The following is a 24,098-nucleotide window of genomic DNA, read 5'->3' as shown; positions in this document are numbered from 1 at the left end:
TTCCGGTTGGGGATTCATCCAGTCCAGCCTTTCGCATGATGTATTCTGCATATAAGTTAAATAAGCAGGGAGACAATATACAGCCTTGTCGTACTCCTTTCCCAATTTTGAACCAATCAGTTGTTCCATATCCAGTTCTAACTGTAGCTTCTTGTCCCACATAGAGATTTCTCAGGAGGCAAATGAGGTGATCCGGCACTCCCATTTCTTTAAGAACTTGCCATAGTTTGCTGTGGTCGACACAGTCAAATGCTTTTGCATAATCAATGAAGCAGAAGTAGATGTTTTTCTGGAACTCTCTGGCTTTCTCCATAATCCAGCGCATGTTTGCAATTTGGTCTCTGGTTCCTCTGCCCCTTCGAAATCCAGCTTGCACTTCTGGGAGTTCTCGGTCCACATACTGCTTAAGCCTGCCTTGTAGAATTTTAAGCATAACCTTGCTAGCGTGTGAAATGAGTGCAATTGTGCGGTAGTTGGAGCATTCTTTGGCACTGCCCTTCTTTGGGATTGGGATGTAGACTGATCTTCTCCAATCCTCTGGCCACTGCTGAGTTTTCCAAACTTGCTGGCATATTGAGTGCAGCACCTTAACAGCATCCTCTTTTAAAATTTTAAATAGTTCAGCTGGAATATCATCACTTCCACTGGCCTTGTTGTTAGCAAGGCTTTCTAAGGCCCATTTGACTTCACTCTCCAGGATGTCTGGCTCAAGGTCAGCAACCACATTTCCTGGGGTGTATGAGACCTCCATATCTTTCTGGTATAATTCCTCTGTGTATTCTTGCCACCTCTTCTTGATGTCTTCTGCTTCTGTTAGGTCCTTTCCACTTTTGTCCTTAATTGTGGTAATCTTTGTACGAAATGTTCCTTTCATATCTCCAATTTTCTTGAATAAATCTCTGGTTTTTCCCATTCTGTTGTTTTCCTCTATTTCTTTGCATTGCTCGTTTAGAAAGGCCCTCTTGTCTCTCCTTGCTATTCTTTGGAAATCTGCATTCAATTTCCTGTATCTTTCACGATCTCCTTCGCATTTTGCTTGTCTTCTCTCCCCCGCTATTTGTAAGGCCTCATTGGTCAGCCACTTTGCTTTCTTGCATTTCTTTTTCATTGGGATGGTTTTCGTTGCTGTCTCCTGTATAATGTTACGAGCCTCCATCCACAGTTCTTCAGGTACTCTATCCACCAAATCTAAATCCTTGAACCTGTTCTTCACTTCAACTGTGTATTCATAAGGAATTTGATTTAGATTGAATCTTACTGGCCCAGTGGTTTTTCCTACTTTCTTCAGTTTAAGCTGGAATTTTGCTATAAGAAGCTGATGATCTGAGCCACAGTCAGCTCCAGGTCTTGTTTTTGCTGAGTGTATAGAGCTTCTCCATCTTTGGCTGCAGAGAATATAATCAATCTGATTTCGATGTTGCCCATCTGGTGATGTCCATGTGTAGAGTCGTCTCTTGTGTTGTTGGAAAAGAGTGTTTGTGATGACCAGCTTGTTCTCTTGACAAAACTCTATTAGCCTTTGCCCTGCTTCATTTTGATCTCCAAGGCCAAACTTGCCAGTTGTTCCTTTTATCTCTTGACTTCCTACTTTAGCATTCCAATCCCCTATAATGAGAAGAACATCCTTCTTTGGTGTCATTTCTATAAGGTGTTGTAAGTCTTCATAGAACTGATCAATTTCGGTTTCTTCAGCACTGGTAGTTGGTGCATAAACTTGGATTACTGTGATGTTAAAAGGACTGCCTTGGATTCGTATCGAGATCATTCTATCATTTTTGAAGTTGCATCCCAGTACAGCTTTCGCCACTCTTTTGTTGACTATGAGGGCCACTCCATTTCTTTTACGGGATTCCTGCCCACAGTAGTAGATATGATAGTCATCCGAACTGAATTCGCCCATTCCTGTCCATTTTAGTTCACTGATGCCTAGGATGTCAATGTTTATTCTTGCCATCTCATTTTTTACCACATCCAGCTTACCAAGGTTCATGGTTCTTACATTCCAGGTTCCTATGCAATACTTTTCTTTACAGCATTGGACTTTCCTTTCGCTTCCAGGCATATCCGCAACTGAGCGTCCTTTCGGCTTTGGCCCAGCCGCTTCATCAGCTCTGGATCTACTTGTACTTGTCCTCCGCTCTTCCCCAGTAGCAAGTTGGACGCCTTCCGACCTGAGGGGCTCATCTTCCAGCGTCATATCTTTTATATGCCTGTTGTCTTTGTCCATGGAGTTTTCTTGGCAGGGATACTGGAGCGGCTTGCCAGTTCCTTCTCCAGGTGGATCACGTTTGGTCCAAACTCTCCGCTATGACCTGTCCATCTTGACCTGTCCATAGCTTGCCTGAGTAATTCAAGCCCCTTCGCCACGACAAGGCAGTGATCCATGAAGGGGATGAGAAGTGATATCAAATATTAAAACACATTTGCCCTTGATTATGCAAAAAACAAAACAAACAAACAAACAAACAGGCCTATACCATTCAAATGAAAGGAAAGTAAACCAGGTACATGAAAGTTGTATACAGTGGTATACCTTGGGTTATAGACATTTCAGGTTAAAGACACTTCAGGTTACAGACTCCGCTAACCCAGAAACAGTACCTCAGGTTAAGAACTTTGCTTCAGGATGAGAACAGAAATCGTGCTCCAGCAGCGCAGCGGCAGCGGGAGGCCCCATTAGCTAAAGTGGTACCTCAGGTTAAGAACAGTTTCAGGTTAAGAACGAACCTCCGGAATGAATTAAGTTCTTAACCTGAGGTACCACTGTATCTGTATTTCAGTCTGCATCTTGCAAGATGGATTTCTATTCCAGACATTTGTTTTTACCGCTAAACAGTTGTATACTGTTAAATGTTCATACAAATGGAACATTCCTATAGCTGCAATTCTTTTTTTTTAGCATGCCCAACAATGGATCCCGAAGCATATCTTATTTTTTTTATTAATCAGTTTCCATTCAGTGTTGAAATTCTTCCAGGAAGTCAAGCCAGATATATTTATGAATATGTACAGTTTGTCTGGTGCTGCTGATAAAGGTCAGGCTTATAACGACCTCTGGCTTTAAACAAAGAAAGCAACTGATAAATATCTGCCCCCTCTATTTTGCTTGAGTTTCCTTAACCCTAATAGGAAATCTTCATTTCAGGACAATCCACTAGAATGGGTTGTCCTTTTTTTGTTTGTTTGTATTGGAATATGTTGCATGGATTAGTTCTAGACTGGGCTGCCTAACAAGCAAGCATATACTTTCCCCATGTGTGTGTGTATATACGGGTGCATTTTTGTGCATTAACGTTTTTTCTTACTCTCATGTTTTACTATCTGCTTTGCCTTTCAAGTGGCCTGGGCAGGATCCTAAAGTTGTAAAGCTTCTAGTATGTTTTAGGCACAATATAAAAAAAACAATGCATATATGGGTTTTTCTAAAATAATGTTTGCGTGGGTTCCATAATTTCTGAGCTTCCAGTGTAGTGTGTCCTTAGGGGGAATGGGGTAAACACTGGAAAGGCCAGCAGAAAAAGGGTTCTCATTGCACTGGATATACCGGTACCTCCTACAAAGATTGCATATATAGGTTTGTGGTTTGGGGGCAGAGGGGAAGCTTTGTAGGCAAGATGGAATCTTTGAGTATCCTATAGGGTATTTCACAGTCAGTAATCAATTCAGGCAACCTTAAAGCAGATCCTTCATAGGAAGAAACATAGGAATTCCAACCTTATTTTTTTGTGTTGCTGATTCTTGAGGCTGGGGGTTATTTGCAGGAAAGACTTCCTGGTGTAGAAACGATTAAGCATTTTCTCTTGCAAGCCCCCATCCCCAGTTCACATGACATTTCTGCAAACATAGCATGTGTTTGCCAAGATATAAAGTTCTGCCCTTGAGCAATTTCTTAAATCTACACTTTAATGTTGATCCTGTATCCTTTACTAAGAATGCCCTTTTCCAATGCCCTTTTACCTTAGAAATTAACTTTCACTTTTTAAAAAGTACTTGCATAAAAGAAAAGCCTTTATAAGATCAGCGGAACTCTAGTACTGATAACATAAATGAATGCTTTACACAGTTTTGAAGGACTGGGACTACAGTTCCTAGTATCTTGCAGAATCAAACTAATGTGACCCAGATAATGCGATGAGATTTTCACCTCTAAAAGTTGATCTCCTAGGCTTAGTCATTAAGTCTGAGGCTGTTCACTTCCAAGTCTTTCTGATTTATATCTTACTGGCCATCAGGATTGCCATATGTCTCGAATTTCCTGGACATACCCGGAATACTGCAGTCGGGAGCAGTGTCTGGACCAAAAACAGACAAAAAATTCCAGGAAAATCTGGATGTATGGCAACCCATGTTGGCAGTGTCATTTTTGCAGATTTTCATGTAATGTAGCTATAAAAGTCAGCTCCGTGTGCAATTTTGCAAAAAAAGAGAAAAGCTCAACATCTTTATTCTTTATGCGTATCCTAGTATTTCTAGGACTGCCTTTTCCTGCATGAACCTAGATGCAAAGATCTTCACTGGAAGCACTCCTCCGAGTCTTCCCATCTTCTGACATTAGACAGGGCATAACTGGGGAGAAGGCCTTTTCAATTGTGGTGCTCTGAATGCAAAATGCCTCCCTTGGGAGGCTTGGCTAGTGCCAAACTTGATGTTACTACGGTGCCAGGTGAATGATTTTTTATTTCCCCAGCCCTTCCAGCATGCCATCCAGTTATACCTTGAGAGAGTTCAGTTCTGAAAGGCGGCCTGTAAATATTTCAAATAATATATTAAATATTAATGTTGCTGGCAATTCTTTTTACTGGCTCTGCTATTTTTTTTTGTTAACATTTTTGGAAGGTTTTTTTTTTAATGGCACTTACATTATTTTTGGACGCAGCTTTGAACATTATTAAATGGAACGGGGCATGTAAGTGTGGTTGTTTTTGTTATGTCTTGGGTTCTGGAAGCAATAAGTCCAGCGACACTTCTTTGCGAACAGCTCTTTATTGTAAGGATAGGACAAGACTGGGGAAAAGGGGGTAGGGGAAGCTCTATTTATAGACACACTGGTACAGAGGGGAAAGATACATTTAAGCGGGAACCAATAATATTCAAACTTTCCGGCGGGACCCAATCAGGCTGTGGATTGTGCTTGTACTCTTTAAATTGACCAATGACATTACTCCACCCGGCTGACAGAATATCTTACTTAATACACAACAGTTTTTAAAGCAAGTAGGCTATTAGAGCAAAACTGTAAAACAGTGTGCTCATAATCAGAGCAGTGGGATGTCTGTCAGTAGAAAACTATTGAGGTCTGTGGGCTATAAAAAGGGAGAAAATAGAAACAAGCTCCTTTATCAGCAGTGAATTGTAATAGGACAGACATTTGGGATCTGATGGCTGTGATGGGCTATAAGCCATAGAATGTCATCTGGGCTGTTAGTTTCATGAAACAGAGACATTTAGATGGCTGATAATAACCACAAAGGGGCTGCAGGGAAGGCAATGCTCTCATGCAGAAAAGCAGATACAGGAACTATCCTTTAGATTACATACTCTGGAAATGGATCTCCTATCATTAATTCTTCTGTGTTTCATTGTTGTTGCCAGCTGGGCTGTTGACTTTGGAGAGAAGAAGCTTTGCTTTAACAACATACTGATGTGGGTTCTCTAAAAGTCCAAGGACATGCCTAATACCCACATCTTTGTTGTTTTCCTTGTAACCCATGTTTTCCCTTGCTAACGTAGAAAAAGGGAAGAGTCATCAGGTTGGAAGTTCTTGGTCATACTTGTTTTTGGTCTTGGAATTCTCCCACCACATGGATTTGGGATTTATCTCAATTGAAGAAACTCAGAACATAGTAAAATAAAAATAAGATAAAGAATTGCATCTAGAAATCAGTGCCATGGGGGTGAGGTACCTTAAGGCTGGGGACTGAATGTGGCCCTCCAGACTTTTCTGTCTGGCCTTTGGGACCAGGGTGGATTTGATTTAAATCAAACTGATTTAAATCATGATTTAAATCACTAGTCATTAAGGCTTGATTTAAATCACAGTTTTCTACATAAAGACTAATTATTGCTGGTATAACTTTAATATGCAAGTAGATGAAGATTTTTAGAATAACAACTTTTCATATTAGTTTTTTTATCCCCAGTTTAATAGGATAATAATTCATATTTGGACAACTTTTCTGTTGTACTTAGGAAGGAGAAAAATAATCATTACCTTAATAATAACAATTTAAATAGATTTATTAGATCCATTCCACTCCAAACAATCAGAAAAATATTGTTTCTATTCTATTCACTGAACTTCTTGAAACTTAATACTGAAGGGGTTGATTCTGTATTCATAGGTTTGTAGAACAATAGGATTAAGGTCTTTTTCTCAACTCTGTTCATGTTATAACATTTTTGCTGTGAAAAAGGGGCATGGGATCTCTGCTGAGTCAAATTCAGTTTTGAGAACTGCAAAAGTAAACCAAGCATCTGTGATAATATCTTGTAGGCAGAGAAACTGCCCAATAATCATACAAAAACCTCTGGAAGAGCATAAATGACATTGTGAATGGATTAATGGAATTTATTTACCAAAAAAATTAAACATATACAGCCTTATTCTACATAATTAAAAAACTAATCTTTATTTCATGATTGAATAACCTTTGGATGGTAATATATTTTCACCCAAAAGCATTTTATTTTAAAAAATCTGATTTAAATAAAAAAAATCTGATTTTTTTGATTTTTTTCAAAAAAAAAATCATTGATTTTTATCCACCCTGCTTGGGACTCTGTCCCAGCAGCAGCCCTCCTCTAGGGCAGTCCACATTGGCCCTGCCCCACACCATGCTCAAGCGCTTTTTCCTGTCGCCATGTACCCTTGCAGTGCCACAATGTATTTTATTTACTCGAGTGTGTGTCTGTCTGTGTGTGTATGTATAAACCTTTGGTTTGTATTTGGGTTTTCGGCATGGCTGGACTGTAGCCTCCTGAACAAAAGTACAATGGTACCTTGGAAGTCAAACAGAATCTGTTCTGGAAGTCCATTTGACTTCCAAAACGTTTGGAAACCAAGGCACGGCTTCTAATTGGGGGGGGGGGATGTCTGTATTCAGTATGGTCAATTCTGACGTTTAGTGTAAAGGCTTCTGCTATACAGCTTATATTAATAGGGAATTCAAAATAACTCATTATCAATATTTGCTTTTTGAAGGGACATAGGGATGAAGCCAGCAGAAGCATATATTCTGAAATCTTCATTCTAATTTTGGATTATTTATTTTAATTCTTTCTAGCATTTCTCTTTCACCTTTATATTGCATATTTATTTTTTAAAGTGCTCAAGGCGGCTTGTGTGTGAGGAGACAATGAGGCACAGGGTACGGCTCCATTAAAAAAAAAAAACCATTGTGCTCTGTTTAGTTTTGACTGATCTTGTTTTAAGAAAGACACCTAGATTTATATCAAACAAATCCCCGGAAAGAGGTCTTAGTATCAACACCTGGAATCCATCACATTTTTGGGTACTTTTTTTCTTCTTGGGTTCCTCCCCACTTTCCACTTCACTTAATAATTCCTTTTTATCTGCATTTCTTATGGCACTGACTCTTAGAGATAATAGAATCATAGAATTATAGAGTTGGAGGGGACCACGATGGTCATTATTCCAACCCCCTGCAATGCAGGAATCTTTTGCCCAATGTGGGGCTTGAACCCATGACCCTGAGATTAAAAGTCGCATGCTCTGCTGACTGAGCTAGTAATGTTTTAACTCAGTTTGTGATGTGCTTTCCTTATGCACACTCCTATGCCATTTATGAAGGCCTCCTAAGTAATTTGATAGCAACCCATGAAAACAGCAAACTCCAGTCAAGCCCTTGACTGATAGTTTGGAGTACAAACCTTGAACCAATCAAGAGGAGTTAACTGTTGCAAATAACCTTCAGCCACCAGATAGACTACTTTCAGTCAAGAGCACAGCCAGTTTTGGAGTGTCTCTGTCAGTGCCTCACAGTACAGTGGAACCTTGGGTTACGTACCATCCTCCTTACAAACGCTTCAGATTATGTACCGTCCTCCTTACGAACACTTCGGGTAATGAGCTCCCGGAAGTAAGTGCTCCTGGTAGCGAACTTTGCCCTGGGATGCGAGCGGAAGTTGCGCGGCAGTGGCGTGGCGGCAGCGGGACGCCCCATTAGTGAAATTGTGCCTTGGGTTAAGAATGGTTTCGGGTTAAGAACAGACCTCCGGAACGAATTAAGTTTGTAACCGGAGTTACCACTGTAGATAATACCTGAGAGATCTGTCTGTCACTGCAGTGACAGTTATTAGGACATCTTTTTCAGCCTTAAGTGGCTAGGAAACAGCAAAGATATGGTAAGTTATTACAAACAATAATAATACTGAGGCAATTCAGGACAGACAAAGGTAAGTGTGACTTCACACAGCACATACATCTTGCTACCACAAGATGTAGAGGATTAGCCAAATTGATAGGAAATAAGGCTACCAATGACTGCTAGTCATGACAGCTATGTTGCCTCCAGTATCAGAGACAATATGTACTATATCTACAGAAGACAATATTCTGATTAGTCTGACTAGTGTGCCTCTGAGTACCACTTGCTGGGGGGTTGCAGTCATGTCCAGCCCTTGGAAATATTAGGTTAGCCACTCTGGGAACAGAATTCTGGATGTGATGGGGAAACAATCAGTCGATGGAAAGCCAAACAACCCCCATGTACACAAATCTGGATGAATGCTCCCTGTTGTATAACCTCCCTGCAAACAAATCAAAGTCAAAGGCCTGGAAACGATGCCTTACGAGGAACGGCTTGGGGAGCTGGGTATGTTCAGCCTGGAGAAGAGAAGGTTAAGGGGTGATATGATAGCCATGTTCAAATATATAAAAGGATGTCATATAGAGGAGGGTGAAAGGTTGTTTTCTGCTGCTCCAGAAAAGTGGACATGGGGCAATGGATTCAAACTACAAGAAAGAAGATTCCACCTAAACATTAGGAAGAACTTCCTGACAGTGAGAGCTGTTCGACAGTGGAATTTGCTGCCAAGGAGTGTGGTGGAGTCTCCTTCTTTGGAGGTCTTTAAGCGGAGGCTTGACAGCCATCTGTCAGGAATGCTTTGATGGTGTTTCCTGCTTGGCAGGGGGTTGGACTGGATGGCCTTTGTGGTCTCTTCCAACTCTATGATTCTATGATTCTATGAAATAGGAACAGGTGCTCAGAGAACGGGCATTGTATATAACCTCTGCACAAGCTTTCTGCAAGCAAATAGGCATGAATGTTCAATAAACAGGTCATCTTAAGGGGCCCTTACCATATCATCACAGCTGACAGTTGAAAGAATCTTTCCTGGGGTGGGCTCATCTGTGATCAGGTAGTTCCTAGAAGGGTTTTTTTTTTTTTGGCACAATATTACACAGTAAACGTGGGTGAGTCCAACCTTTTGAAAGATACTTCTTCAGAGACTAAGTGTGGCCCATCTGTACCACACAAGTGTGTGTATGCTTATGAAGCTATTTTTTTTAGTGCTCAAACATTTGCAGGTCTACTCTGCAGTGTTATGTGGGAATGAGAGAATGCCCTGCTTGGCTCTGGATCAGCTAACGTTAGTATACCGCTAAGAATAACATTTGAAGTGCTGGTGTCTGAAAAGTTCATTAGAGCTGGAGCCAGCATACCCAAGAAAATAACTCCCCTTGGGAGGGAGCCTACTTACATGAGCTGTGTAAAGGCGACACTCGTGGAAGATCACTTTTCCTTCTCTGTGATTTGTGGAGGTGAGGGGGGAAAACATTTATTTGTATGAGTGAAGCCTTTCAGAAGAGTCTGCACCAGCTCTTGTCATTCTAGCCTGATGTGACCGTGTGGGGAAGTAAGAACCTGAACATTTAGAATAGCAATATAACCAAACATGGTATCAAGTAGAAACTGCAGCACTGGGTCAAAGAACCAGAGAGTTGGCTCACTGCCAGTGGCTGAGTCATTCAATAACACCTACCACTACGTTAGCAATTAGGTATTGCATTTTGAATCTCATTTACCTTTTCCCAAAGGTATAACCTCTCAATTTGTGAAGTAGTATGTTGCCTAACTGGAACCAAACAGGAACATGAATCTTTTTAAAAATTCCCCATTACTTTTTTTTTTTGCCCAAGGTATAAACAGATGTTTGTTTATGAGGTTGGTAATAATGGACTGCAAGAAGATCAAACCTATCCATTCTCAAGGAAATCAGCTCTGAGTGCTCACTAGAAGGACAGATCCTGAAGTTGAGGCTCCAGTACTTTGGCCACCTCATGAGAAGAGAAGACTCCTTGGAAAAGACCCTGATGTTGGGAAAGATGGAGGGCACAAGGAGAAGGGGACGACAGAGGATGAGATGGTTGGACAGTGTTCTCGAAGCTACTAACATGAGTTTGGCCAAACTGCGAGAGGCAGTGAAGGATAGGCGTGCCTGGTGTGCTCTGGTCCATGGGGTCACGAAGAGTCGGACACGACTGAATGACTGAACAACAACAACAACATTCAGCAACTCTTCTGGTTTATCCACAGCAGGAGACACATGGCTAAGCCTCCTTGCAAAGTTTTCACATTTGCCTTTGGGGGGGAGTTCTTTAACCCACCCATACTTACTATGTGGTATTGTGCAAAAAAAAAATTACTTCTAGGAACTACCTGGTCACAGCTGAGCCCACCACAGGAAAGATGCATCCTTGTTGATAGAGGAAAAGGAGCAAGCTGTGGAGATTTCAAGGACTTGAAAATAAAATGAAAGCAGGAAAAGTGCACTAAAGCGCAAGGTCGGAGGTGTAGCTCTTTAGGACCCCAGTGTTTCCTGTGGCCTGATGTCCAAACAATTCACTTACCAAGCCCAGCTCTGACTTCACTCACTGATTACTGAATTTCAAGTGTTGTTGTTGTTGTTGTTGCTGCTGCTGCTGCTGTTAATAATTTATATGCTGCCCATCTGAGTGGGTTGCCCCAGCCGCTCTGGGCGGCTCCCAACAAAAAGTTGTAAAAACACAATACAACATCACACACTTATAAACTCCCAGGCTGCACACATGATCATTTAGGGGCACAGTTTAAAGCAGTTTGGTCGTCTTGAATTCCTGATTCTGCCTTTAAAAATTCTAGTTACAGGTAGGTAGCTGTGTTGGTCTGCCGTATTCGAAACAAAATAAAAAAATTCCTTCCAGTAGCACCTTAGAGACCAACCAAGCTTGTTATTGGTATGAGCTTTCGTGTGCATGCACACTTCTTCAAATTCTGTTTAGTAGTTGTTGTTTCTTTGGTTCTTATGAAAATTCACCTGTCAGTGTGGTGTAGTGGTTAAGAGCGGTAGACTCGTAATCTGGGGAAATGGGTTCGCGTCTCCACTCCTCCACATGCAGCTGCTGGGTGACCTTGGGCTAGTCACACTTCTTTGAAGTCTCTCAGCCCCACTCACCTCACAGAGTGTTTGTTGTGGGGGAGGAAGGGAAAGGAGAATGTTAGCCGCTTTGAGACTCCTTCAGGTAGTGATAAAGCAGGATATCAAATCCAAACTCTTCTTCTTCTTCTTCTTTTAGTGCACATTTCCCCTTATATACATGTTTTGTGCAATTTTGCCTAATATGAACGCTTTTGCAAAACGATTTTTGACAACACATTTGACAACACAGATTTTTTTGCACACTTTACCCTAGTATGTGCATTTTTTTGTACACATTATGTGTCTGGAGAACTGCACCGCAAAATTGGGAGATGGGTTGAATTCAAAGAATGGCTGTGTTTTGATTCGCTTATTGTTTCAGGAAGTGCGAATTAAGTAAATTCATATTTAAACATTAAGTGAATTGAATTCCCTCCCCCCCCCCCCCGCCTACAAGCAGGCACTGCTTATAAAATGGATCATCTCACCCTTGGGCTTCTACAGCTGTTCAGTCTTGTGAAAATCAAGCCCTCAAGGATATTATCTCATTAAAAGAAGAGTCTCCCCATCTTTTCTTCCCACTACCACCTTCCAGCTTCAATATACAGTTGCTTTCTTCGACCTCAGGGGCTCCCACCCACTCTTTTTCTCTGCAGTGCTTCTAAACTAGCTTGAGGAGAGTTTGGAGAAAGTGGGAGTTGGAAATAAAGGCAACAGCAGGAAAAGAGGGGGGGAGTGTCTTGAGATCTTATACAATAGAAGAGAGCAACTTAATTTGAGTTTGCAAAAGGTTTGAGATTTTTTTAAAATGGGCAGGGATGGCACAATTTCCCCCCTCACTGGTGGGAGTTCTTAGGTGGGTTGTCTTTCTCAAGAGGCCTGGGAGACTAGCATCCACCTCCCCAAAAATTAAAGTGCTTGAAGCTTCATATCCAACACTGCTTTCACCTCTGCCTGATCACCCACCTGCCTCTCTGCTGTATTAGGAAATGAGCACTAGAAGGTTGAAGCCTCCTCTGATATTATTTTCCCAGGACAGTTGAATTAAAACAACAATAACCAAAAGTCATAGCAGCAATAAAGAAACTAAAGCACTAGATTAGCCCATGTCTTCACCCTAATGTTGTGTATGTTCCTTGGATGCTTAGATATTCATGATATCAGTAGACTGTGGATTTGATGGGTTTTCCATGGCTGAAATTTATGGAGGCAGGCATGTCTCTTCCAGTCCATTGATCCTGCTTTTCCATTTTCTTTTCCCAGAAAGTTTAAAGTGCTCCCAACAATTCCTTCAGGTTTTTTTTTTTTAAACTATTGCATAATTTGTACCACTTGTATCAAATGCATCATATCAAAAACAGGTTTCTGTAAAATGTATTTTCTACAAGCAGAGTATTAACCTTTGTGAAGGGTTTACCATTAAAACTGATTGTGACCAAGTGACAAAGAGTTCTTCATATAACACAACTACAGAGCTCTGTGTTTCATTAACATGATCAAACACATTTGGGGATTCAGTTTTACCTGCAAAAGAGTTTTCCATTCCCTGTACCCGCCAGCCTTCCCTGGTAGAGGAGGGTAGACAAGCTGATCAGGGGTCTGGAAACCAAGCCTTATGGGGAACAGTTAAGGGAGTTAGTTAGATTTAGCCTGGAAAAGAGGGAATACCGGTAGGATAGCCATCTTCAAATGTCTAAAGGGCTGTCACATGGAAGATGGAGCAAGCTTGCTTTCTCCTGTTCTGGAGGGTATGACCCGAAACAATGGATTCAAGTTACAAGAAAGGAGATTCCAACTAAACACCAGGAAGAACTTTTTAGGGAGGTTGTGGACTCTTCTTCCTTGGAGGTTTAAAACAGAGGCTAGATGGCCATCTGTCATGTAATGATCTAGTTAATATTCCTGCATTGCAGAGGGTTGGACTAAATAACCCTTGGGGATTCCTTCCAACTCTACAATTCTATATAGTTTTTTGGTATGTTTTTATGTACCAATTTTGTAAACTGCGGTGGTGGTGGTTGTTTTAAAAAAAATCAAACTAGCACTATGTAAATACTTCTATAAAGAAACTAGCTGGCCCGGCCACACGTTGTGGTGGCTTTTTAGTGAAATGGAAAAGGAAGATATATATATATATGTAAACTGTCCATGCCCACAGCTTCTCCCGTTGAATTTCCGCTTGCCTCCTCTCTGTCTTTCCCCCATTTCGTCCTCCCTCCACACAGCTTCTCCCGTTGAATTTCCGCCTGCCTCCTCTCCATCTTTCCCCCCGTTTCTGCCTGCTACCTTCCCCTCCCCTGCACTTTCCCTGGTCACCCCAAAACTCTGTCGCTTACTGCTGTATAATTGCAAATGGAGCTCACGTTCTGGAAAGTGGCTGTTGATTGCTGTGGCCTGGGAAGGCGCGCATGCACACACAGATGGCTTCTTCGGGTGGCCTCCATTTTTGCCCCGCGTTACCATAGCAACCTGGCCTCGCCACACCGTCTGGCCTTAAAGCCCGGCTTCTCTCCTGTTTCTTGAGGTTTGGTCATGTAGTAGCAGCTCTATCACCCCCCCCCTGCCCCCCAGCCTCTCTGCGAACAGCTGCCTGCTTGTTATGCGTTGTCGGGCCCCTTGAGGCGGCGGCTGAAAATTAAGCCACAAATGGCTGTAAGTTGTTGCCTCGAGAGTTGGGTGGCGCCTTTCTATTGGTTGCTGGTTGTGATGTCAGTGCTGTTGCTGGTGACATCTAATAGGCGCACCAATTTTTTGCGTTTATTCTTTATTTTAGGTACCGGTATGTCAGGTGTGTTTTTTTTTTAAAAAATAATAATTATCCCATGTTATTCCCTGATGGTCATGGAATGCTGTGTCCTAATTTGATGCTGTTTGGTCCAGCGGTTACGGAGCAAGTTGGTAACGCCCACCCACACAAAGGGAACATTTATATATATATAGATGAAATGAAATGAAGTTGGTTTGATATGTTCTTGTTTTGTTTGGCATGTGACCCTCTTCTGCTTCCTTCCACATCCTCACTGATGCTCTTTCTTTCCACAGGGACATTTGTGTCTGCCTTCACGGTGTTGTGTGGAGCTCGGACCGACCTCCCCGACAGGCACATCTGCTGTGTGTTCTGGTTGAACATTGCAGCAGCTCTGATTCAGATCCTCACAGCGATTGTGATGGTTGGCTGGATCATGAGTATATTTTGGGGAATGGACATGGTCATTCTTGCCAGTAAGTACAGATGCAATAGCCTCTCTTTTCATTCTTTTTATGGGCATCCGCTTGCAGAAGTTTACTGCGAAAACCGCTTTGCTATCTGGCAACAACAAGCTAAGGCTATTATCTTGTGGTTTGTCCTGTTGGTGGGATCTGACTGCAAGGGCTAAATATAGGGTTTGCGTCCTTGCCCCATCCGCTCTTCCTTCTCCTTGATAAAAAGTGCACGGTTTGACCTACTCTGCTCTCCCAGTTGGGTGCAACATGAGGCTTCACAGAACTGCTTTTGAGAGGGACATACCCACCACAAAGTGGGGCCAGAATTTTGAGTAGGAAGAGTATGAACGCTTCCTACTCAAAAATCCTGGCCCCACTTTGAGGCTTCCCACTGTTTAGAGCAGGGTTTCCCAAACTTGGGTCTCCAGGTGTTTTTGGACTACAGCTCCCATCATCCCTAGCTGGCAAGACCAGCAGTCAGGCATGATGGGAATTGTAGTCCAGAAATAGCTGGAGATCCAGTTTTGGGAAACACTGATTTAGAGTGTCAGCTGGGTGCCAACGGTGGCAGGTTGCTGATTTAAAGGATTTGTTAGGAACCAAGGTGGCTACCCCTGCATTAGGGAGTAGTAATTAGAGGTTAATTTGCAATCTTGCAGTCCACTTTTCAGCCCAAGAGTAATCCTAGGTCTCTGAACCTGACAGCTATTACAGGGCTGCTGTATTTTTATGACTGCACGGAGCTTCCAAAAGCCCATGCCCACGTTTGTTCTTCCAGAGAGCCACAGCAACACAGGTCTGCCACCCTTTCATGTGTGAAGGTGGGTGGACAGCAGCTTTTGATAAGAGACACAATGAATTAATAGAACCAATTATCTGTCTAAAACTGTGCCTGACTAAGCCTTCTGTATGCAAGCAGCTCGTGTATCTTTCTTTTTCTTTTTAAGAAAAATGTTCATTTTGTGTCACTCCTTTATGTCAGCTGGAAAGAAACAGATCAGAAAACAAATTTGGCCTATTAGCGAACCCAGTTTCTGCCTTCTTTCAAAGTATTTTGATCATTTCATTGGATAGGACGTAGAAGGCCTCTAGAGGGCATCCAAATGATGGGCTTTGCCATGCCTCTGTGCATTCAAGCATTCGTTGTTGCTATTAATAATAATGAAAAAAATAAGAATAAAGGATTTCTTACTCACTCTATACAATAAGGTCTCCATGGTGGAGTACCGCAATATAAAAATACAATATTTAAATCTTGTCAAAGTAATTTACAATCAGAGAAAACAAAGTGGGTCCTAAAAATGTGTATTTCATGTGTCAAGGGGCAGAATAAAGAGATATGATGAAAGCTATACAGTGAAGGCAGCAGATGAACCTTCAGGAAGGGAATTCCACAGTTTAGGATCTGCCACAGAAAATGCCTTCATCCACTATGAGGGGGCATGCAATGTGGATCTATGTGCTGATGTCCATGTCTGGAAGCACCACACAATGAAGTATTCCTGTTACACTACCATTTCAGAAGGAGAATATCATGTTTCAATGTCTTTTTAATTTTTCATCTGCCCCTGGAAAGCCAGCAAGAAAGATGACCTTACTTTTTGCACATTCTAGCTTTCTACTTGCAGGAAGTTTCTGAAATGAAGGAGCATTGAAGCTTGCTACCTACCTCACACCAACTTTCTGAAGAGGCACAGACCCAGAAATGATGCATTGTGTGTATTTCCAGCCACATGCATTTGTTTTCACTTTCTGTCTGAGAGGTAGACCTAATGTTAAGAGAATGTGCATATTTAAGAGCTGGGAAAAGGCAGCTCTGCATTGGGGCTTAAAGTTCAGCTTGATGAGACACCTGCCATTTAAGGCACCCCCTCTTCTCAAAGCTTTCTGTGATTTCAACTCAAACCGTGTTGGATACTGTGACATACAACCCTCCACTTATCAGTTATTTGCCCTTTTCACCAAGTGGTGTTGCTGTCATTGTTCTCTGTTTACAAATGGGAAGAAAAATCACACTGAAGTTTGCAGTTTCTGTACTAGCAGAGAGGGCAAGTCAACATGACCATACCTCCAATATTTCTTGAAAAAATTCTGGGGCGCCCCATAGCCACCCCAGATGGTGCCCCTGCTGCCAGCTCAGATACCGTCACTGAACATGTGAAGTTGTGTTTCTTTGCCCTAATGTGTATCACTTTGCTCTTGCTTCCAATCAAGTGTGCATAGGCTCAAGGTCTTAAAAGTGAACTTTGTGTAGTGTTCTTCTGTACCTTCTGTTTTATGTCCACTTCTCTTAACTAAAACACATGCATGACATAGTTGTGCTGCTAAGTAAAGTTGTGCTCCATGCACCAAGTCTTATTGTCTTAGCTTGAAGTAGGCACAAGCTTTTAAATTTATAATTTTGTTGTAGATTACTTCATTCATAAAAACCAAATGTAAATTCTTGCAGTTTATGGAGCTGGGGGGAAATCCTCTATTAGTTTTGCAAGCCCATTCCTAATTGTAGTAAATTTCTGTTTAATTGCTTATTACTTTACTTGCTTGTGTTTTTCCGTTATTGATGTGCTTTGAATATTCCTGATAGTTACGTCTTTCCTTTTCTCTCTTTTTTATGTTTCTTTCACATTCTCTAAATGAACAACAAAAGTTTCACAAGGTATGTTTCTCTCACACACCTCTTTTTCTTATTTTTACTGTACACTGATAACTTAGCATTGCGTTTTCTAAGGTAAAATCCATCAGAAATCTAGAGTATAAGATGGGGTCCTCTTCCCAATTTATAGTTGGGATGTGCATGTTCTACATGCTCAAATTTCTGACCCTGTGAAGTAATTTTGCTTTCCTTCACTTGGTTATATTTTACTCCCTGGTAGTAATACTAGGATAATGTAAAAGCTATTCTAATGTGTTCAGGTGTTATACGACCAAAGATTTTCTCAGATTTCAAATGTTCTTGTTGCAGACTAGTTTTTGTTTTGTTAGGAAATCATTAGAAGTGCACTGAAAGACTCTTATCATGTAACATTTGGCTCACTTGGAATGTATTCCTAAGTGTTCCAGTAACCACTTGCGCATGGAAGAATTATGCTGGAAATAGTTAGCTGAAGTAGTAGTAGTCATGTTTTGCTCATTTAGCCTTATGTGAATTCTATCTGTCTAGTCTTAATACAAAACTTTGTAAAGAAACAAAACCATGCAGGTAAAAGTAAAACATTTGTGCACTCATTGCAGTCACAGAACTACACAATGAACACCGTCTTGCATGAGGATCCCTCTGAAGATGCCTTCCACTTCCTTTGTTTGATTTATACCTTCACACTGGCTCCATGCAATCTCACAGGGGGCTGATCCCTTGGAGTCTTATGGCTCAAAGGGACCACAAGAGTATTACCGGTATTATTTTGCATGATGGCTTTCATTTGAGTTTCAACTACAAAATAACCTGTGGGAACCTTCTTCTTCTGCCTCTCACAGGGTACAACGAACATAGGATCCCTCAGCACTTGTGATGCGGTTTGGCACCAATGACGCACAAAGATAACTTCGTTTTTGTCCTTCTTTTTCCTCTGTCCAGCGGAGCGGAGGTGCAGAGCGGCAGAGAGTGACCTTCACTGATCACTTTGACAGCCAACACCACCGTGAAGGCGCTGCCATGTGGATTTTGGGACTAGCACAGCCAATGCTCCGGCGTGACAGGCAAGCCATTCCAAAAGCGGGAGGGGAGCCATTGGCTAAGCTGAGATGTCACCGAGGAGGATGGCAATGGAGCAAAACATCAAAGGGAAGGGACCTGCTAGCTAGAGATGTTACCATTCTCTCCATCTGCAGGTGGGGAACACTTGGAAGCATTTCGCCTCCTTTGTGACTTGCTGAGGAAACGGCTCTGGTGTGAATATCAAAGAAGGAAATGAAATATTTATAGATACATTTATAGATGTAAAAGCAAAAGTTGGATGGGACAACCTGTTTCCCAAGAGGCATCCCTTGACTATTTCTTGGGTGCAGGAGGGTTCAAGCTGAGGCCTTTCTTGCTCTCTTGAGTGTGTGTATGTAGTTTTTAATGGTGCTCGTTGACAATCAGTTTTCCTCAGCCATCCTGAGATTTTGCTTGCTGCTTTTGTACATTCTATGTCATTGTTAAGGTGATTCAGGCTCAGCTGTTTATGCATCCTGCCATCTTCTGCCTGCTGAATGCTGAAAACAAGTTTGGATCTGTTGTCAGCCAGGACGGGAGAAGCTGGCTCTTGCCAAGATCCATCATCACTCCTTGGTTTTTATGAGGGTGCTTTGTTCTGGAGTGGGAGTGGGAGGCACAGTTTCTCAGATATTATAATAACGAGTCTTTCCGTCTTGTTGTATAGTAAGTAGAGAAAGAGAGAGCCTCCCCCTACCAGCTCCCTGAGAAGACACTGCCACTAAATGTTACTGTACTCTGGAAACATGTATATACAACAGATTGCATTCTGTAGCCTGTGTGCAGTAGAGCTGTGGCTTCTGTCTGTTTCCTAGCTTATGTGCCCAACACTCCTAGGGCGCACACAGATAGTCTTACATATATTCTAAGCATTAATTGGCACCTCAACATTCCAAGATGAGAAAAGGAAGTTAAATTTACTGTCCTTAAATCTGTGAACCAATGCCATCACTGTTTAGAGCCTCTTGGGCATTGTTTTCCCTCAGTCACCTCTAGCCAGGGCTGATCAAAACCCCTGATCTCAGGTTCAGGCTCATAAGGTGTAGATCGATTACACTGGGAAGACCTGGGTTCAAATCCTTGCTTAGCCATGAAGGCCACTGGGTGAATTTGGGCCAGTTAAACTTTCTGCAGTCCAGTCTTTGTCACAGGGTTGTTGTGAGCACAAAATAGAGGCAAGGGCAGTGTATGTGTGTGCAAACCATGAGTGCCACCTGAGATTTTGGAGGAAGGACAAAGATAAGCATGTGATTTGTTAAATGGCTCCATGTTTTTTTCCTACGTGTTTTTCCATTATGAAAATGATTAAATGAAAGGATGTTCATTCATATGGTGTTAACTTTCCTGCTGGTGGGGAAACATACTTTTTGCTTTCAGCAACTGGAAATCACCAATGGCTCTAAGGGAAAATGTAGCCAGAGTTCTGTGGGGGTTCTTTGACTGCTCAGCAATGACATTTCTGGTTCACCCACAAGCCAGCCAACAAGACCTACTGTGGTGCAATGGATCAGTGCACCTGGCTGTTAACCAGAAGTTTGGTGGTTCAAGCCCACCCAGGGATGGCAGTGGCCAAGATTCCTGAGTTGCAGGAGGTTGGACTAGAGTCTATATGGCACTTGGGTTCTCTTCCAACTCTACAATTCTATGACTCTATACTTCTAATTGTAGTTCAGCAACATCTGTAGGACCAAAGGTTCCTCCTAAATTCTAGTCTGCCGCCAGAATTATTATTGTTGTTGTTGTTGTTTCTCCAGCCACTCTGGGCAGCTTCCAACAAAATATTAAAAATACAATAAAACATCAGACGTTAAAAGCTTCCCTAAACAGGGCTGCCTTCAGATGGGAACAGGTACAAAACAGACCAGTTTCTCTGACTGATCCAAGCAAATAAATCTAAGCCACAGAATGCTGGGAGGAGGAGAATGGGTGTGTGTGTCATGTCAGTAGCCAGTCAAAGGGAAAACTACTCCCTGCCCCAAAATGCAGTTATTACTTGGTTCCCAATTATGAAAAAAGGATAGTGTAAGCATTTTAAAGGGTGTCATATACATCCTATGTCAGGGTTGCATTCATAGGCATGCATAACATATTTCATTAGAGTGTGCACCCAGGTCACATTTTTAAGACAACCTCTGCTACTCCCTTTCAGCTCCAGTAGATAAGATCATCAGCATCAGTGCCATTACAAATAATTACTTAAGATCATCTGTTTCAAAAGGGGTAAAATATATCATTTATATTTATTTAAAATATTTTTAGCCAGCTTTTAAAGCAGCAGCTAGAATTGAAATGTAAACCTTGCAGAGTATATGTAAACTTTGGCAAGTATCTGTTTCACAGGGAAGAGTTTGCCAACTGGGATTCATTAGACACAGGGCAATACTCTTTTTTTTTTTTTCAAGGCTTGGTTTCCCTCTGCCAAGCTTAGGGCAGCTCATCTGGCAGCAGCCCCACTCCTGCTTTAAGTTAAGCCTGGGTAATTTAGGCTGGTTTCCCATACAGTCATACGTAGGTTGTCAAATGCCTAGGTACTCGTCTGTTTTGGCTCCCAAACACCACAAACCTGGAAGTGAGTGTTCTGGTTTGCGAACGTTCTTTGGAAGCTGAATGCCTGATGAGGCTTATGGGGCTTCCAATTGGCTGCAGGAGCTTCCTGCAGCCAATCAGAAGCCATGCTTTGGTTTCTGAACGTTTGGAAAGTTGAATGGACTTCCGGAACGGATTCTGTTCGACTTAAGAGGTACCACTGTAGTTACCGGTAGGTTTGATCCCTAAGAAGGGATATAGGACAACTTGCAAACAATGGCTGGTTTGGGACTAGTCAGAAAGAAAGGACTATCAAAAGCGATCAACCAGCATGTTTACTACAGATGGGGAAATATTTCATATTCTTAGAGGGCAGCCCTGCACTGCTGAAGTAGGAAGCAGGAATCTGAATTCCAAGTTAGCAGCAGAATCCAGCTTCTACCATGTGTTATGAAATGCAGTGTGTTATTGTCACTGTTGTTGGTCTCTTTTTCAATGTGATCCCCTACAATGCATTAATGTATCACAACCAGTTATTGTTGGGTGTATGTGAGATATATGAAGCAGTGCTTCATTAAAGGGGGGGAAATGAACGATGAGTGTAATGTCAATTCCCATACAGTTTTAATGCAATTAGCAATAGGTTGGGCAACAGCACAAAATTAGACAGAAGGGGAGAGAAAGAAGGAGAAAGGGGGTGCCTTAGGAAAGGGGATGTAGGGAATCATTGCTGATGTAATCAGCTTCAGTAGGGATGGAAATGCCTTGACTTCCTCTTCAGTCCATCTCCTCCACCACCACCGCCTTGGCTACTGCTGCCACTGGTATATGTACTTGTCTGCTGGTGACATCAAACCCAGGCATCTGTTGCAAAGGCAGAACTTGCAGAAACTGGCCAAATTCTCTTGGCATGTTGGATGCTGCTTTGAGGCTGCCTGTTTGCAACCCCTGCCTTAGATGCATTTGCCAATTCATGTGGCCACAGCCCAAAGGCAGGTTGCAGTAGAGCATGAGAGGGAGTCGGTTAAAGGCTAAAAGCACTGTCAGCACAGTAAGCAGGAGGCTCACAAAATGTAACTGGGCAGGTCTACGGCTGCTTAACAGGGCCACAATTCATAGTGTTGGGCATTACAGGTTTTCTGATGTAAAGATAACTGTGGAGAGAAGATACTTGAAACAGTGGCAGAATATGTGGGTGTAGTTTTCCCTTTAAAAAAAATAAGCCTTCTCTGTCTGTCTGACATGACAGTTGCTCATGGAAAAGCTGCGAAGGCTGATGTCTATGTCTTTCCAATGTGTTTTGAGGATAACCATTTGTCAATGAATATGAACATATACCTAGATTCTCTGAACGGATGTTTGGGGCCTGGCTAGGGTGCAATCACCAGAAGACAAGGATGGTTACTGGTGCTCCTCTGTATTCAGCAACTGTGCAAAGATGAACACTAAAAATGTAGAAATTCTAGCTGGTTTGGTTTATTTTAAAATTGTACTCAAAACTCATAAGGGATTTTTTTTAAGTGTGTGTTTTTTCTGTAAAGCTACCTTCTTGCATTTGATAGTTTTCTCATGTGTTTAGTCCCCACCTTTATTATTATTATTATTATTATTTATTCATTTCTATAGCACAAATTCATATTGAAATATATCTACGTGCAGAATCTCAATTAAAACCAAAACAATATAACAAATAAAATCAAAGCAGAATACATTAAAGAAAGAGAATTCAAAAATGGGTCATCTGACAAGAAGCTTATGAAAACAACAAATCATTTTCATAAGAAGGCTGCCTCGCTCAAATACTTAATTCTTATATTGGTGCCTGGAGCTCATTATTTGTTATACGGTCTTGATTTCGTTAGGTAGAGAGTTCCATAACCCCAGTGCCACCACACTTAACTGCACAATTTCTTGTGAAGGACAATGGTGTCAGGCACTGGCAAAGATAGGGCAATATGGTGATCTCTTAATTACATTGGCTAACAGTGCTGTAAAGAACAACTCTACAGTGGAAGAAGAAAAAATGAGTCTGGCGATATCCGTCTTGGAGACTTTCAGAAGGGTTTTATCTACATTTAAATTTTATAGACTGCTTTTTGAGCTCAAAAAGGCTTACAAAAAACATCATTAAAAAGTCCTTAAAACACAACACAAACTCATAAACGACCATTATTTTATATTGTATCAGAACAGGAAGCAGCCCCAGTTCCCAGATGTTTCATGTAATTATCGAAGTAGAGAGTTGCAGTCATGCAGGCTTCATGACTTTCTCCAGAGAGGGAATTCCACAATATAAGTGCTGCCGCTGCTTTAGGAACTGGATTAATCTTGTCTTCTGCCAATGAGCTGGCCTCAATCCATTGGTCCCTACCTCTACTCCTTTTGATCCCTCTCCTACAGCCAGTGGTACATTTCCCTTGTACAGTATTATTTCTAATATTCGAATGTCAAGGTTTCAACATTCAGAATATCTTCAAAAAAAGGTGCTTTTTGCATCATGATCTTCAAATATTAAAAACTGGCTTAAAAAACAACAACCATTAAACACATTGGGTCATTCCCAAAGGCTATATCTGATAAAGGTATCCAATAGCAAACAGACAATCACTTTAGTGTTGATAATTCTTGGAATGTATGTATCAGGCTATAGCCATTGAATTGATATTTTTATTTCCATTTACACTTTTGTTATAATATATTCAATATCTTTCATTGCTGCTTTTCACAGTTTTCTGCTTGTTTTGTGTTTGGTTATATCTGATAAAGGAGCTTTAGGGCTCACCCACACCTTCCACTGTGCCAATTTCCACTTGTCCTGTGCTTTTGAGGCATGGGACCAAGCTGTTTTGCCTTTGCTCTTCCGCTTTCCCATGGAAAACCCGCTCTTTAATGCTAAATTGGGGGTGGGGAGGGAGCCCAGCAATCTGCAGGAAACCCAATTGCCATATGTTCCGATTCATTGCTGGTTTTCCCAGTGGAAAGTGGTGGGGCAAATGGAAGTATGACTGAGCCTTTACTCTCACAATTACTGAGCCCTTACTTACTCTCAATTGGTTTCCTAAAAGGCATGAGATGGATAATCGTAGGAAGAGCACTGCTATTAAAAGGCCCAACTAGGCTAGAATCTTGGACTAGATTATGGTTACCAGGTGTCCCCGTTTCCTGGGAACAGTCCCCGGATTTACAAATCTGTCCCCGGACAAAATCCATCCCCAGAATGTCCCCGGATTTCATTTAATGTCCCCAGATTTAT

General features: G+C 41.7%; 1 protein-coding gene across 4 annotated transcripts in view; it reads left to right on the top strand.

Moving 5' to 3' along the window:
- Positions 1-19,195, top strand: part of STUM (stum, mechanosensory transduction mediator homolog) — a 43,803-nt gene extending 24,608 nt beyond the window's left edge. Inside the window, exons 2-4 of one of the 4 annotated variants that reach the window (XM_033144651.1) lie at positions 14,464-14,643; positions 17,273-17,281; positions 18,100-19,195. In XM_033144651.1, coding sequence (XP_033000542.1) covers positions 14,464-14,643; positions 17,273-17,281; positions 18,100-18,134 — 224 coding nt within the window. In that variant the 3' untranslated portion in view covers positions 18,135-19,195. Of the gene's footprint in view, positions 1-14,463; positions 14,644-16,239; positions 16,409-17,272; positions 17,282-18,099 lie in introns of those variants that run through there. The other 3 variants (XM_033144650.1, XM_033144652.1, XM_033144654.1) reach the window with 3 other exon arrangements.
- Positions 19,196-24,098: the final 4,903 nt, after the last annotated feature.

This window comes from Lacerta agilis, chromosome 3 (assembly GCF_009819535.1).
Source record: "Lacerta agilis isolate rLacAgi1 chromosome 3, rLacAgi1.pri, whole genome shotgun sequence".
Classification (NCBI taxonomy): Eukaryota; Metazoa; Chordata; class Lepidosauria; order Squamata; family Lacertidae; genus Lacerta; species Lacerta agilis.
Note: the sequence above shows the minus strand (reverse complement) of the source record. Positions and strands in the feature narration are given on the sequence as shown.